Consider the following 17,088-nt stretch of genomic DNA (forward strand, 5'->3'; position numbering starts at 1 on the left):
TCGAATTCTCTGTTCTTACGATAATAATATTAATAATAATAATAATAATAATGACGATTACGATGACGATGATGATAATAGTAATAATAATAATAATAATACACATTGCAGGGTGTAGATAAACGAGACAGAAGAGGAGAAAAAGGTAATAAGATGAAATACAGAATCGACGATTGACGGTTACGGATCGCGTTGCGAGCCGATAGTTCGAAAGAACCTAAGGATTTAGAAGAAAAGTCGACGGTATTAGAAAACTGGTTACGATTAAGAAAATTGTATTTGCCGTAATTGGTTGGACGAGGCTTAGGTTTCGAGAGAGCGAAACTTCCAAAGAGAAGAGCAGGAATAGAGACTTGTATTTATACAAATAATAGATCTGTTATGGCGCGGCGTGGTTCGGAGGTCGATAACCTCAGACGCGATCGAGTAACCAAGACACAGAGATCTTTTTGGTAAAATTAACTTATCGAAACACCGCTTCGCAATCTCGAGCAAACTACTTACCGTGGATTATCGGATGGCGCGGCGCATGCTACGTAATAAGCGGCAGAAATTCAGACGCGAAGAATGCAGGAAGCAATGGATATCGGAAGACGTAACGAGCGAACGGAGCGGTATTTTCCAGTAGCCACGCGGTTACTCTAAACACGGCTCGCTTTACGAGGCTTCGCTATTCAGGACCGTGCAAAATTCGATAGCTACTCTAACTAGTACCGCGTTCTATAATCGTCGTTCTAGGCTATCTGCTTCGTTTCACTTGCCTCGACGAGTCGTCGAAAGCCGTAGAGAAATCTGGAAAATCAAAGCGAGCTGGTCGATTCTTCTAGAACGATACTCGCTTGCTTACGATACGCGTTTCTTTCGACGTGCGAGCATCTCGAGCCGTAGTCATCCGCTAATTAACGAGAAAACGACGACAACGTCCGACGAAACGATACTCGCGATAGCAACGTCCGATTTTAAAGACTCGCGCTCGATCACCGTTGCCAAATTTCTTTACGCCATATACTCCCTCGCTAATTTTAGGTGGCTCTCTGAATGATGCTCCAAGGTACAACATACTACGTATACGTAGCCAACACGTGGCGAGATGGGAGAGGGCGAGCGACCAGAGTGCGACCAGGACAGAGCCGAGGAGAGCCGAGAAAGAGCGGAGAGCGTGAGTTCTCTTTCTCTTGGTCTCTGTTCGCTGTTGGCTCTCGCCCTCGCCAATCTCGCCCGTCTTTTCGGATGTCCACGATCGGCCTCTGCCGGCAGGCAGGTCGACGACCTCGAGGCGATGCACGCGAGGGAAGGACACATGGAAAACGGCGGGAAAACTGGCCTCGCTCCACGCTACTCGAACTTTCGATCTCTCGCGACTCGACAAGCTCGATCGCCGACAGGTTAAACACCGAGCCGCGTCTTCTGCTCGCGTTTGCTCCGCTGCTCGCTGATCGGACACGTTCGTAGCGGCAGATCCGATGAAAAATCAGCCACGCGACAAGCCTTACGCGTTGCTACTTTGTTCGTTCGGTGATAGTTTCTACCCCGGTCGAGTACGATACTCGAGTACGTCGGCCCATTTTCAGAAACGCGTAATACGTCGCGCGTTAAGCATTTGTCGGAGATTGGCAGAAAAACGGCAACTTTCTTTCACCGACTCGAAATATACATACGTTCTCGGCGTTTCTCGTTTAAAAAATCTCTTTATCTCTGGCCTACTTTCCTCTGCACGCTTTTTCTGCCGGAAGTCGCGTGCACCGGTTGCGGGAGCATCGATAAAGATTCACTCGATTTATTACACACGCGCAAGATGAACGAACGCTTTTACCGGTATCCCTATAAAAACATCGAAACACATCACGCGCCGAGACACCGTAAATACGTTGATTAATTACATTGTAACAAATTGCGACGATATTTCAAGCCGCGTCGCGTTATTAAACGCGCTACGCAGATACGACGGCGGCCATTTTTCAAATTCCGTGGATAGAAGGCGTAGCAGAGAGATTCGATTCGATTTTTTCAAAGATACGTAACCGTAGAGATATCGATGCGAAAGAGGGCAACGGCGAAGCAACGAGCACGATTCGTTATACCCTATATTCTCTAATAGCGTGCGAATCTTTTCAAATTTCCACTGCCCCCGTTTAGCTCCTAGCCGATCGAAGAATTCGAATTATCGCCGTGTAACTTTTCCTGCGAGATCTTCGCTGCGACAATCAGTGACTCGAAGTAATCGCGATAGGATGGCATTTTTATCTTCTTCCAGATATTCCCTCAATTTCGACGTTTTAAAATACAACTCGCATAACGTGCTTTACGAAGCCGAATTTCTTGCTTCGCGAGCAGCAGCGTCTATACGACGCAAATCTTACGTGAATGAAATCGTAGCTATCGTAACCGTTACGTCCGCTCTACATTGCCAGGTTTATGCGTTTTATCGCCACATAAAAGACGCTTACTGCGAACAACCTTAAAACCGTCGAACAAAGCCAACGGAAGATACGAAAAGTCAGTCAGTTAACCGACCTGATATACTCAACTATAAAAACTCCGTTGCTTGTTAGAACGAACACGAACACTGTCAAACACGAACCACCTTTTTATTCCACTGCACGTTCGTCCGAGTAAACAGACACGAATACGCGATCGCTCGGATAAACGAATTTTCCAATAGCGCGACGATCGTTTGTCCCTGGTTTTGGAATTTCAACTAAATTTCAAATAAATAGACGAAATAAATCGTTCGATTCGGATTCCGCCACACCTTTGCTAAACCGGACAGATCGAAAGCAAGAGGAGGTGAGAGAATAGCGTTTGCCGGTCGAAGAGGCGAGGAGAAGCGGGAAAATGTCCGAACGAGAACGATGACATAATAACCAAGCGGATCGAAGGGATTCGGTCGATTCGAAGCTCGTTAAGGCGACGCGATCGATTCTCAAGCCGGTCGATCGCTAATGAGACGGCGTTCGGAGGCGGCCCGTTAAATAGAAATCAAGCACGGATCTACCACACTCTAATTCGTTCTACGCTCTCTACACCGATGCACGGCCCGTCCTGTTGGCTACTGCGCCCACGTTCGCTGCAACCGGATGTGTAAAGCGCACCGGGCAGCCGCGGAACGTGACTCGTTCGCGACATGTCAGAAGCTTGGTGAGCGCCGCTCTAAACTACCTTTTCCTTTACGTTCACGACGTCGTCGTCGCGCGTATAAGTCGACGAAGGAAACCGGCCGCGCGTAATTACGGATTCGTCTTGCAGTCGTGATTTTTTATGCTCGCGCGAACAGAGCCAGGGGAAACCGGTCAAAGATCACAGTCATCCTCCTTGTCGATTCCTGCGTATTTCCGCTCCAACGTATTACGTTTTTTCCCCCTTTTTTTTCTTTATTATATATTCTATATATTCTATATATATTGTATATTATATATATTCGCGTAAGCGGCTATCCACGTATACGTATACGTTACCTTCCATTCGAACTTTCCTCCGTCTTGTTCCGCATCTTCCGCTTTCATTTTCTCGTTGCTCCCAAACCGTTCGCTTCGAAATTTACATTTACAACTTTGCTTCTTACGTCGAATTTACAATATTTTCGTATTTAGTATCGAAATATCTGTTCCTCGTTAGAACGTTTATAATACGAAAATACATGGCAGCAACCAGTTGCGTATTTACGGTTGTTAGTTTGCGGATCCAGACTACCACCTACTATACGTTTTACGTTGAATCTATCCGATGATAAACGCTTACGTGTTTCTTCATATCTTTCACTATGAAATTGTACTCGGTCGACGATGTAACGATGCGTGCTTTACAACTTGCGCATGGAAATGTCAGGTAACCGCCACGACACGGCGCTTCGATATTTTATCGTCGAGTTTCGCGCTTCGAAAATGCAATCAACGTTTCTGCTTCGACCCTTCGAGTCTCACGCCACAGTCTATTTTCTACTTTCATACCGGTGCTTACGTTCGACGCGTCTCCGTAAACAAACCGTGTCTCTTTTACAAACTGTACGTCCGAGCAAAAGAATCGCGTTTTCGTCGCTGACGCGAAACACACTTTGACAAGAAAATGTAATTTTTGACATTGCGTATACGGGATCTCGCGGTTCTAATTGCAGCGGAACATAACAGAGATACGTTCGTTTCTTTTCCTTCTTTCCCCCTTGATATCATCCGCGGTGTATCCTGAATACTTATTTATAACGCACGGATTATCGACAGCGTGGAAGAAAAAGCTACACGATCGCGCGATAAGAACGCAAATTAGATCGTTCCCTGCGTAATCGTCACCAAGAGGAACAACGAGACCGGAACGGTCAGGGACGGTGAACAAGGACTCGATACGATCGAGGATAACCCGTTGCTGCTCCGAATCATTGACATAATAACTCGTTAAGAATGTATCAAAGTACGTGTAGCTAGGCGATAATTATTGTTAGAATATTTATTCGTAACATCGTAAAACTAATGGTATCGTTAACGTCTGTCCAAAATGACATCGGGGATCGTACGAACGCGAGGGATGCTCTTTTTAAGGCTAAATCTCATTGCGCAACGTCCGAAACGACTGGATGTACGTGCGTTGCTTGTAATTTCTATCGCGGTCAACGTTGCTTGATTCGAGGAAACGTAATCTACTTGTGCTTGTTTGCGAAAGTGCATCGAGCGATACAGACGCTTCGACACGCGACTGCTGCTTCCCTTTTGGCCGAAGATCTTTCCGAAGGCTTTCGGAAACGAAGTTCGTCAAACTCAACCCGATGGACGAACGAAACGTGAAAACACCGAAAGAAACGTAAATTTCGCCGTGAACTGTTCGAAACGATCCGATTAAATTCTACGCGATATCGGTCGTTCTACACCAGCTTTTACTAGTTTTTCACCCCTGCACCGCTCGTACTCGTGTCTCATTCATGCTAAGATATCTCCTATGCGAAACAACGACTCGCTTCAATAATCCCCCGCTGTCTACCGAAGGCTTATCGCGTTTCGCAACTTGCCGTCACGGTAAAATTGCCACGACATCGTCGTCATCGCGCTGAACGAAAACGAAAGGGAAGGAAGGGGGGGCGGGGAAGAAACAACGGGAGGAATGCAGTTCCCGACAGAGTTTATTACAAAGGTATACGATATATCGGCGAAACGAAGCCGTTGCTCTCGTTCGAGTTCCGTTTCGCTGGCAATGTTATCGGCTGGCGGGCGCGCGCGCTAGGCTGGTTCCGATCGTTCGATCGACACTGGCCACGTCGTTAACCGTTAATTGCCGTTCGCGTTTTTTCTCCCTAGCCGTTTCTTCTTATTTCTCCGAAACGGCCCTTTAGACCGATTAACCGCGTTTTTGCGACGTCGATACACGACCATAACTTTCGGCCCATGTGAAAAGGACAAGTGGAAAACACGGAACAAAAATGTTTCAAAGCCGATTTTCTCGCAATCACCCTGTATCGTATACGATTCTCGATTGATAGAAAACGTCTGTTCTACCGAGTTCCGAAACAGTCGTTAAACCGACCGCCGGTCAAATCGAATACATACTCTGTTCGATCGCACTACGCAGAGGCGAGGCGTCCGATAAGAAGACGATGAACTATCGTGACGAACGTTTGACATCGTGTCGTAAACCAGGATGCGTAATTTTCAACTACGGACGACAGGATGTCATTACGCTGGAAAATTTCCAAACGAAGGAAGCGTAAATTTCCTACGTCTCTTAAATCGACCGAGATAATACAATGGTCTTCGGTAGAAATGGCGATTGCACGTAATCCCATGAAATTCTATTGGATATCGTAATAAAGCGTTTAATTTTGTAGAAAATTAAATCGCACTTGGCGAACAAAAATTATTTGTACGTAAAGTTAAGAATAACTATACGCGTGCATATAGTATATCGATGAACGAATAAAAATCTAGTTACGTACGGATATTACCGTCAGCGATTATTGGCAACTAGATTTAGGGGATGAAAACAAGGGGAAGGACAAGATGGAGAATCACGGTGGCGAAAAAATCAATCGTACAAACTCCATTATTTTGTAATAATAAAATGTATTAAATAGATAGTGTATTGTTGGCAATACTTATCAAACTACAATTTTCTTCAATCGTGGTACATGAGACTCGCGTATATGTGTGTTCTTTCGGTACATGAAACGAAGGAGGATCGCCGATGCGCGGGGCGAGATTCGTTCGACGTCGGGTGAAAGCGGTAAAAAAAAAAATGTCAAAGACACAAACAAAAATCACTCGTGCATTCGCCAAACGACGCACAGTCCTTACGTACTACGTCGCTAACAGAAATATTCCGGTAGAAAATTTCGCGTTCACCGTTGATCGAACAAACGTCGCCTCTCGCAAACGGCGTTAGTATTTTTCTTTTATTTTTTAAGGCACTCTCTCTCTCTCTCTCTCTTTCTCTCTCTCTCTCTATCTTCCTCGCCAATCCTCTAATTAATGAAACTCTATACGCATTTATCACCTTTGTGGTCCCATTGTGGATTAGACTGAAGTCGTTCGAGACTGTACCACACGCACTATCGTAACCTACATCGTCCCAAAATAAAAGGAAAAAAAAAGATACAGAAACAGAAATGAACCTTGGATCGTTCCTGCGAAATCTCGTTGAACGACGATAAACCTTCCGGCGAACGACCCAACGGGAGACTGGTGAAAAATCTCAATCCACCGTTGAACCGCTAATCGTTAGCTGGAAGATGGATCTTCGAAGATGATCGGAAGAAAGGAAGAAAATCAGCACGAACAGACCGAGATTTCGCGATGACCTTACGCGCGAGCTCTTCGACAGTTGGACATGTCCAGTTCGAACGACTTCCGCCAGCCTATCAATTGGCTCCCAAAATCGCATTTTGATCTCTCTTAGTACATATCGCTAAATGTCTCTCTCACACGCATTCTCTCGCTCGCTCGCTCGCTTTCGTCGAACATGATATATATCTGTGGCGCAAATCGTTTTCTCGAACGGCTGCCGGTCGACATCGCACGGCGGTCGCGTATCACAAGGAGAAATTAAGTATACATACTTTCGTCGTTTTTTATTCTTTTTTTTTCATTTGATGGGAACACACCGTGGTTAGTCGGCCCTGACAGGAACCGGTTCTCCACGGGGCAAGAAAAGAAGGGGGGAGAGAAATACATTCCGGTAGATTGGTCTCGAAGAAACGGAAGAAAATACATAATAAAAAAAAAAAGAAATAATAAGAATAATATAATAATAATAATAATAATAATAATAATAATAATAATATTAATATTAATAATAATTATAAAAGGTAAAGAATCTTGATGGTTTGTTAGTGATCATCGGTTTCCTCTGAGAGCCAAGAGATCGACCTGTCACATTACATCGTTGTAACGCATGTACTACGCATTCACTTATTGACTTATTTATTTATTTATATATATATATATATGTGTGTATATATATAGTGTATTTTGTGAAGAACGTTGTATAAAATATTGTATAAATATATAAATACTTGATTGAAAAAATAAATATATTAAATTAAAAAGGAGACATAACGTAAAGTATATATTTTATTATTAATATTATATTTAATATGTATAAGTTGTCAAGTCTATAACAGGAGGGTACGAAATTAGCGTCGTTCGCTGCTGCGACCGAGTCTCATCCAGTCGCTTATGCTATATATGTATGCATATATGATGTATGTACGTGTGTTTCGATCGACAAAGGTATTATTTGTACAATTCGGCACATAGCGTTTGCTCGCCAATAGGATTCGAGGAACCGAGAAAGACGAAGATACTTTTGCCAGGAATAGTTTAAAGTTCGAGAAGCTTGTGCACGGCATTTTCAGGAACAGGAAAACTAAGAGACGTACACGTGCCTTCGTGCGTTTAAAGTTCAAGAAGCCTATGCACGCCATTTTGCGCAACAGGAAAACTAAGAGACGTACACGTTCCTTCGTGTGTGTTATAAAATAAACTATCCATGTAAAACAGTTCGAATAAATACATATAGTTATATTAATTGCACTAGTCAACTGAAATTTACGTTCTCCTTTCCCCTTGCCAACTGCTCTCTCGTTCTCGCAAGTATAAATAAAAAACGGAAACGTGTGAAAACTAGAAAGAAATCGAAGAAGCATGCACCGTGCTCGAATAAAGATGCAAGAAACATAAACGACACTGTATATTCGAAATTGACGCATATCGTTCTCTTGTGAATTAACAGAAAACTCGCTTCGTTCCACGAACTATGGATCGAGAAACGAAAGAAAAGGGGAGAAGAAACAGAGAAAAAAAAAACCACCATAGTACATCCGCTTTGCATCTATGCCGCTACGGTAAACTATTTTTTCATTCGCAAATAAATTAAATACACCCTAGTAGGATTCTCTCTCGTCGCAGATCGAGTACCGATTGCTTTCGATCTCTTGAGAGATATCCGATACTGCCGTATTTAGTTTGCCTTCCATTCTGCCACGATTTCAAAGAGCGCGGAGGTTCAAAGTTATGCGAAATAAACGTGGTTATACAGAAAGTTGCAAGTGTATGAGATTGTTTCGCGAAATTGCCACGCACGAAGTAATCGCCTAACGATAGCGACATTAAAAATGAGGAAACAAGAACGAGAGGGAAAAGAAGAAGAAGAAGAAAATTTGTCCTTGTATCGGCGATACGCAAGTAGTTTCTGTTTCGAAGTATAAAGATCCGGGCAATCGCTTTTTCCGATCTACGAAGAAAGAGCGGAAACATCGATCAACGTGGACAAGCGAAACGATGTAAATGTACCAATCGGATACAGACATATCCATATATATATATTATATCCAGGGTTTCTTAAAATTATATCAAAGCTTGAACGACGATCTAGAATCTTCTCGCATCACGTGTGCAGCGCACATCGATAAAACGAACGAGTTGCGGCTCCACGTGAACATCGTTGCCTACATGGTAAACAGTGACACAATTTGAAAATACCCTGTATATTGTACACTGATACATACATATATAGATGGATGACATAACACGATACGTTGGTAGATAGCGAGAGCGACGAAACGCAACGAAGGAGATGCCGTCGCAGCATCGCGAGACGCTTTTTCTCAAAAGGCGTACGCCGTCGTTGCTAGTCGTTACTTGTCTCATCGTGGTGCGTGAAATCGCGCGGGCTGCCGCGAGCTCTCGAGAACTCGTCGAGAGAGTCCGGCGTGCCTCCTCCCGTTTCGTCAGGACCGTGACAGTGTATACGTATACGCGTATACGTATTCGTATTAAACGTTTCACGGTATACACCGTAGCTTCGTTTTGGAGAACGCGCGCGGAACCGAACCCGCCGCAGCCCGCTCCCCCTCCCCTCCCCGTATGTGCCTACGCATCTTTTTATTTTCCTGTCTCGATCGACCGACGAACAAACTCTCTGGGACTTTCACTCTCCGTGCCCGGTAAACGCGCTCTTTCCACCGTTTCTCCTTCCCTCTTCGTTCACGTACTTCTCCTCCGCGATTTTATTCCTTTCTCGGCGCGAACCGGAGCGGCGCGCCGCGACGTGCGACAGCGCCGTGCCAGCAGATTTTTTAATCACCGCCTTCGCTAATCCACTTTATCGCGCGTCGTCGATGGTGAGCGCGCGCGAACGGAAAGGTTGTCTTTCCGCGCGCAAAAGCAAATACGCGATACGCATCAGCCTATAGCGCGAGCAACGTCGAGAGCCCGGTAAACCTCGAATCGGCGAATTAGAAACACGTGGATTTTCGTTCGCCATTCTAGATTTCGGAATCTCTAGGCTTTCTGCTTTCTGCGCTCGTGGAAGGAGAGTCGCGTAAATCGAGCGTATCGTCGCGTTCGGGCACGAGAGAAAGGGACGAGTATGTATGTTATGGCAAGGAATTAAATAATATTCGTTAAATAATAAATGTACAAAAGATGGACCAAGCACAAATGGGTTAAGGGAGGACTTCGCGTTTTTGAACGCGAAATAACGGCAATAACGAAGTTATGATCGATAACGTTGGTGAGATGCGACGATCTGTGAAAATCCTAGGATATCACTAGTACGTCAGAAGACAGTGCTGGCAGCAGTGATGATGGTAGTAAAGTGATAGTAACGTAACAAGTAATAGCGACAGCAGCAGTAGTAGTAGTAGTAGCAGTAGCAGTATTAATAATAGAAGTAATAGCGATACGAGTATCGATGGTGACGATGATAATGATGATGATAATAATAATAATAATGATAATAATAGCAATAATAATAGCAATAATAATAATAATAATAATAGCAATAATAATAATAATAATAAAAAGAAGAATAAGAATAATACCATAATATAACGGATACAGAGCCGCAAAAGTTACTGCGATATATATATATAATATATATATAATATATATATATATATATATATATTATATATTTTGGATGAGACAAGATATTAATTGACCTTAGTTGGTGCTTTGAACGACGATCGTCGAAGCAATAGACTGCATGATGGGAACTTGCAATTGACTGCATCGTTTTACATGAAAATGGAAAAACAAAAATAATAAAAATAATGCTATTAACATTAATAATAATAATATAAAGAGAAAAAGAAACGATCAGTCAGATAAATAATATGACGATATTAAATGAATATGTTATGCTGTTTGTTGTAGAAGAGATGAGTTTACTTTGTATGCGTATAGTGTTGTGAATTTGATGATAATAATAATATAATAATAATAATAATAATAATAATATAAAATAATAGTTAATAATTAATAATAAAAATAATATTAGTATAATGATGATGATGATGATGATGATGATGATGACGATGATAATAATAATAATACACGATAATAATTAAATCTATAACAGTTTAAACTGAAACGATTTCGATTAATTTATACTTGAAGCAAACGTGATTATAGACTTAATTATCAGCGTAAGTATGTGGTGTGCATATATACAAAATGTATTTCGTTCTTTCAGAAACTACGTTATTTAGCACTTTCTTTTTTTTTCGTATTGCTCAACGTTGTTCTCTCGACATTCTCGTAGGGGTAACGCGCTTTTTTCGCCAAGAAATCCATTGGCGATATTTGAAAAAGAAACGAAAATAAAAAATAAGACAAACGAAAATATACACCGACGAGCTAGTCGGTTCGTCGTTCCACTTTCTCGAAACGACGCTTTGAACGATCTTAACGCGAAAAGTGATTATTTGCTGGCAGACGGAAGCACTCTGGAAATTACGCCGCCTCATTGCCCTAAGCTCACTGTCGCTTTCGCTCCATCTACCTATATGTTCTCTCCGTTCTCTCTCTTCGTAATACAATTGCTTTTCCTTTTCTCCATAATGTTAACGCTTTTATCGCGGTCGAGGCCCAGATGTTGAAAGGAGAGGGCGAACGACGGGAAGCGGAAAGAGTAATCGGGTCCACTTCGCGGTATATATATACACATTGTCCTTTCCCATAAAAAAAGAAAAGTGATATGTAGCTATCGCAATGCAAATATCAGCAACTATCGTATAGAGTTTGAACGAGAGGGAGGAACAGAGAGGGCATATCGTCCTGTCGAGCTAAAGCTAGAGCGAATTCGTTTCATCGTACGTTAGAGAAAGAAATAGGTTTACCAATATTTGCTTTTGGTACGAGTTGGTCGTGGAAAGAATTGGCTCTCTTTTGCCATTAAAATTTCTTACAATTACTCGATTGTCTTAGCTTTGGAAAGTCGGTAGAAATAGACTTTCTTATTTGTTCTTTTCGAACTTTTGATCGATCGATTAACCGAGAACGTAAAAGAAAACAAACAAGAACATGGAAAAAACCAAAATTTTCAACCAAGCTATGACGTACGTCCGATAATGCTTCTTCGGTCCAATAAACTAGAAAATGAAAAAGAATCAAGAACGTCTTTAGATGGATAAAATGTTTAAAAATCGATTAAAAAGAAAATTATAAAAGTAACTCTGACGTTGGTAAGAAATTCCGTTAGAGGATATTTTCGTCTCAGGATAGAACGTTATTCCAAAGACAGAAATCTTTTTTCTCGGGGAACGTATAAATCAGTTGTCAACCTCTCGTTGGCGTACAGCGTCTCTCGTACAAAGTTCACCTTGAACGCGTAAAACGATTGAAAGCCCTGACGAATTCTCGTCTATAAAAATATCTATTTTCCTATAACTTATTGTTAAATGAGCACGTTCTTTCGTTCACACGTACACGCGCGCACATGACACGCACACACATACATACATACACAAACGCGCGCGCACACGCGCGCGCGATCACTAAAGCATCACTTTCTCTCATTATCTTCCTTTTGCTTGCTTCTTGCTCTCACCATTCGATCTCTCTCTTTCTCTCTCTCTCTCTCTCTCTCTCTCTCTTTCTCTCTTTCTCTCTTCCACTCTGTCTAGGTTACTTCGTAATATCACGAGATTGTACACTCACACTGACACACAAACACACTCTTACTTGCTCGTTGGAAGACAATCGGAGTTTCTAAGCCACTTAATTTGCATAGCATGATCTTTGATTGTGATCTCGTGCGCTTCATCACCTAAACCCAACACCAACGCGACACGTTTTACTCCTGTTCATACGTGTGTGTGTATATATACACATACACATATTTGCATACACACATACACACACACACACACACGCATATATAAATATATATATATGTGTGTATATATGTATATATATATATATCTTCCTCTCCATCTGTTTTGCTTTCAGTTATTTCTCTCGTGCGACTCGATCTCGCCTTCCTTTCACTCTCAAAAGTCTACTTTCCCCATGCCGCTTTTTCGCAAGAAGAAATCCAGGAATTATTTAAAAAACGAACGAGTTGGTTTGGAATATTGCAACATTTCACCTGCCCCGGATGGAAAAACGCCTCGTTGTTGCGAGAATCCTCGCGTGAACCAAGCAACAAAACGGAGGAGCAAGGACAAAGGCGAGGATCGGACATTGAAAGCGGAGATGCCGAGTGAGATGGGGCTGCGCGAGTCCAAAGGAGATCAAAGAACAACTTGCTCGAGCCAAGTCGGAATTCGGTAGAAACTTGGACTCGTTCTTCCGGTACATTTTCGCTCCCATCGCCGCCTTTTCGTTTCTGCATATTCTTACGTTCACGCTATCCTCGCTCCCGGATCTTTGCGCTTCTCTTTTTCTTTTCTCTATCTTTCTCCTTTTCCACGGTTGAATCATCCAAGGATTCTCACGAGCAGGTCGGGACATCCGGGCTGATACCATCTCGACCTTTCCACTAAACGAGCGTAAACCTAAAGTAAAGAAGAGAAAAAAAGATGGAAACGGACCTGTAGTCGGAGTCACAAAGTGACTGACGCTACTAATGCGGTTAGAATTAACAGCGATATTCAGAGTCGCTAGTGATATTACTGATAACGTTATTAATATTAATTGTAGCGATGATAATATAATATACTGACATAATATTATATATATATATAATATAATTATATAATAATAATAATAGTGTGATCATAATCATTATAAACATTTAGAAATGACAGTTTAAAGAACGAGAAACGCTTAAATAAGAAGCCGAGTACGATGGAGAGGAAGGCCCGTCTGACGCGAGAAATATAGTTCAAAATGTTAAAAACAAGAAAAGAGAAAAGGAAAAACCTCTTTGAGTCGGTGGAAGAGTCCGTCCCCTCTCCCTAAATATTCGTTTGTCTTTTCGGTCGATATATATATAAATTAACGCGTGTGCTTTGGGTCCAACGCTCTTTATCGTCTCTCTCTCTCTCTCTCTCTCGCTCTCTCTCTCTCTCTCTCTCTCTCTCTCTCTCTCTTTCACTCACTCTCTTTCTCTGTCCTTACTCTGCTCTTTAAAACATTGACGTACACATTTATCAGAAACAACGTTAGGAAAATAGAATATACCAAAGGAAGTCGAAGGACCCAGAGGAGAAATCCCTTAGATCTTAAGATTCTCAAAGTCGGCGAGGGTGTTGCTGATCCTGTTGAAAACTGGCAGTCTGGACTCGGCGTTCGGTGAGAGCGGGGACGGTGTTCTCGGCGAGGGCTCCTCGGTGCTCAAAGGACTGCACACGCTGTTGGTTCGAGGGCTGGGACTTCGTCTCGTGGCAAGGAGCCCGAAATCCTGGCCGAAGCTGAACGGCGAGGTAACGGACGGTTGCTGATTGCTGTCGTCGCCGAAGAAACTCGCCATAGAGTTGGTCGGCGACTGACTGAGGCTGGACGACGGGGAAACCGAGTCTCCGGTACTGCCGAGAGAAAAGGTCGGCTTGGGCCTGGTGGCGCCGATCACCGACGAGCTAGCGGTCGTCGAGCTAGTCTGATGATGATGATGGTGGTGGTGGTGGTGGTGGTGGTGTTGGCTAGTCGTTAGACTCAACGAGTTGGTTCTGAGCAATGGCGGTGGATTGTAGGCATTGGTGGTACTACACAGGCTCAAGGAATTGGCTCTCATGAGGTTGGGGGTGGCCGCGGCCGCCACTGCCGCTACCTGAGGCGAGGCCGCGATCTGTTCGAGCAGAGCGACGCTGCTGATCGTCGTCGGATTGACGTTCGAGCCACTGCAGGTATTTCCACCGGCGGCTGCGGCTGCGGCTGCCGCTGCTGCCGCGCTTAGAATAGGATTCAAGCCCAGTATGTTCGGTTGCGTGGATCCTAGTTGCGCGCTCACTTTTTGATTGTGAATTCGAGCCTCCTCGAAGTTGTGAATGAAATGGCAACGGGGTCCGTACGGACAGAAACCGATCGTGTGAAACGTGCGGCACAGCTCGGTCTTGTATTTCGGATGCCGGGCGAGATTCCGTAGCTCGCTGTAACCGTGAGCGAACTGACACTTGTCGCCATATTTGCAGGTGCCGCTTTCCTCGAATGGCCTGCACAGCTCCGTTTTATAACGAGACGTTGGCTCGCTCGCGCTGCGATCTAGTTTACGATGTTGTTCGATCAGGGTTGTCACCAGGGACGTGTAGCTACGGCGAAGAGGCGCGTGTCCGCCATTATTCCCGGCTGAACCGTTGCCCGAGGTACTCGTCGTTGATGTCGAGGTTGGCTCCTTCGTCTTTGCGGGACCGTTCTGTAACACACACGCGAAAACGACAATCGAAATTAGTTATACCGCTTTCAATTTCCTTTCTGAAATAAAAGTTGGGAACAAACAAACAAAAAAGAAAACGAATGAAACTTTACGACTCGCTACACAGCTAAAGATTCGGGGATAAAAATTCCCCACTCCGACTTTTCTTTACTTCTTTAGCTTCCAATTTTGACGCCGCCCCGATACACTCCATTTGCCACAGTTCGTTAAAGGTACCAATTACGTAACACGCATATAATTGTACGCATGTATGTTAAACGTTTGACGAACAGTGATATTCATTCACGCGCTATAAAACGCAAAATTTATCATTTTATCGCAATCGAAAAGGCTATTGATTCGATCGTATAAAAATACTGCTACGAAACAAACTATACAACACACAGACACACGAATTTCGCTCCGACACGCTTCGGAATTTATACGAAAAACAGCAAAGTCCGTCCCAACTTCGGCTCCGACTCCAACGATCAGAAATTCCTTCCGAACTTCGTTGATCTTCGACCAAGTTTAAAAAAGTTATTGGCAGAACAAAACGATCTTGGCAATTTTCCAATCGTGTCATTTTCGCGCAACTCGCAACGGGACGAAAGACGTTAAAACACTGAAAGGCTGTTTCGTTAATACGTTAATAGGGATGCTCGGAGGTAACGCTCCGCGTAAACATGTTCGGAGCAAGATTAGTATTATTAGTAACGAATTACAACAACGACGTCGTCGTCGTCGTCGTCGTCGTCGTCGTAATAACCGCGCTCATACGCGAGTCACCGCGCGTTTCCTTCGAGAAACAGCTACTCCAATTTGTGGAAGCGTCGTCGGCCAAGCATTACCGCCAACGTTCAATCGCAAACAAACTACCGTTTCGAAGAATCAAGTACCGAGCGACGAACATTGCCGTGATAAATACCTAACGAACGAAAGAGTAGGCACGATCGTGGTAATTTCGATGGATACACGCTACACGTACGATATACAACAACGTTGCCCGAAAACGCCAGTCTTCGTTGCTGATATTTTACGTCGTTAGAGACGCGTTACGCAATGGAATAATACTTGGATGAGAACCCTCGACCAATAACGACCATTTATTTCTAATAGACTCTAATCAAAAATACAGGAAGCTCGTGCACAATTGCTTTATTCGAATAGTGGTTCGACGATGCTCGTCGAGTACTTTTTGTATTTTTACGAGAAACCGTTAACATCAACTTGGTATGTAAGAGTAGGAATCGCGATTGAGAAACGGGTTACGAAACGTGATAAAAGTAACGCCTGGTCTGCTGATATTTTGACCTCTTGTTTATCCAACGATAAATACGTATGTAAATGTGAGTGTAAACGATGTATGTAAATAAAGAGACAAGAAAAACACGCGTATCGTTTACAATTTTCTATCTCACGACCATATGGATAACGCTATGGTCGATCGGCTTGGGATCGAGGAATCGACGATCGAGGATCTAAAATTATCGGCCAGTGGACCCAGGTATACGAGAGTAGACAAAGGTTCGACGTCTCGGCGAAGATTCGTGGAACGAGAAACTACTTGAAAGTCTGGAACTATACGTCGACCGAAAGAACAAGCTTTTGAAACGTTACGGGATTTCCAGCAACCCGAGAAATCTGCTTGGACCAACCTTTCGAGAGATCGAATCTTCCACAGAACGAAACCATAAAACGAACGACGTTTTACTTTCCATCCTCGCCTCCCTCGTCGAGCGCCATACTTCTCCAGCTCGACCAAACATCATATCCTTAGTTTTTAATTTGGCTCTCGATCCACCAACGATTCGTTGCTACGAACTTTTATCAAATGAAAAATCTTGGAACGAAATCGATTTAAACGTTAATCCGGAGTAACTTGCAGAACAGTTAAATCGACCAAATAATTGATTAAACGATCAAATAAATCAAGTTGGAGATATCATCGTGCGGAGGATGCGAATCGATCGAAATGTTCTTGGTTTCCATCCAAGAATAATAACCATAAATAGCCAGGTACAACTAAATGGC

The 17,088-nt window shown here is 43.3% G+C and overlaps 2 protein-coding genes across 4 annotated transcripts in view; both read right to left on the minus strand.

Moving 5' to 3' along the window:
• LOC117154683 (putative methylmalonate-semialdehyde/malonate-semialdehyde dehydrogenase [acylating], mitochondrial) overlaps nt 1-780 on the minus strand; it is a 35,165-nt gene extending 34,385 nt beyond the window's left edge. The window contains exon 1 of the mRNA XM_076622724.1: nt 505-780. The gene's annotated coding sequence lies outside the window, so the exon portion shown is untranslated. The remainder of the gene's footprint in view (nt 1-504) is intronic.
• A 5,241-nt stretch (nt 781-6,021) lies between these two features.
• Nucleotides 6,022-17,088, minus strand: part of Tis11 (Tis11 zinc finger protein) — a 31,583-nt gene continuing 20,516 nt past the window's right edge. For 2 of the 3 annotated variants that reach the window (XM_076622731.1, XM_076622730.1), the window contains one exon: nt 6,022-15,054. In XM_076622731.1, coding sequence (XP_076478846.1) covers nt 13,921-15,054 — 1,134 coding nt within the window. In that variant the 3' untranslated portion in view covers nt 6,022-13,920. The remainder of the gene's footprint in view (nt 15,055-17,088) is intronic. The other variant, XM_033329907.2, reaches the window with a different exon arrangement.

The sequence above is a fragment of the Bombus vancouverensis genome, chromosome 11 (assembly GCF_051014615.1).
Source record: "Bombus vancouverensis nearcticus chromosome 11, iyBomVanc1_principal, whole genome shotgun sequence".
Lineage (NCBI taxonomy): Eukaryota > Metazoa > Arthropoda > Insecta > Hymenoptera > Apidae > Bombus > Bombus vancouverensis.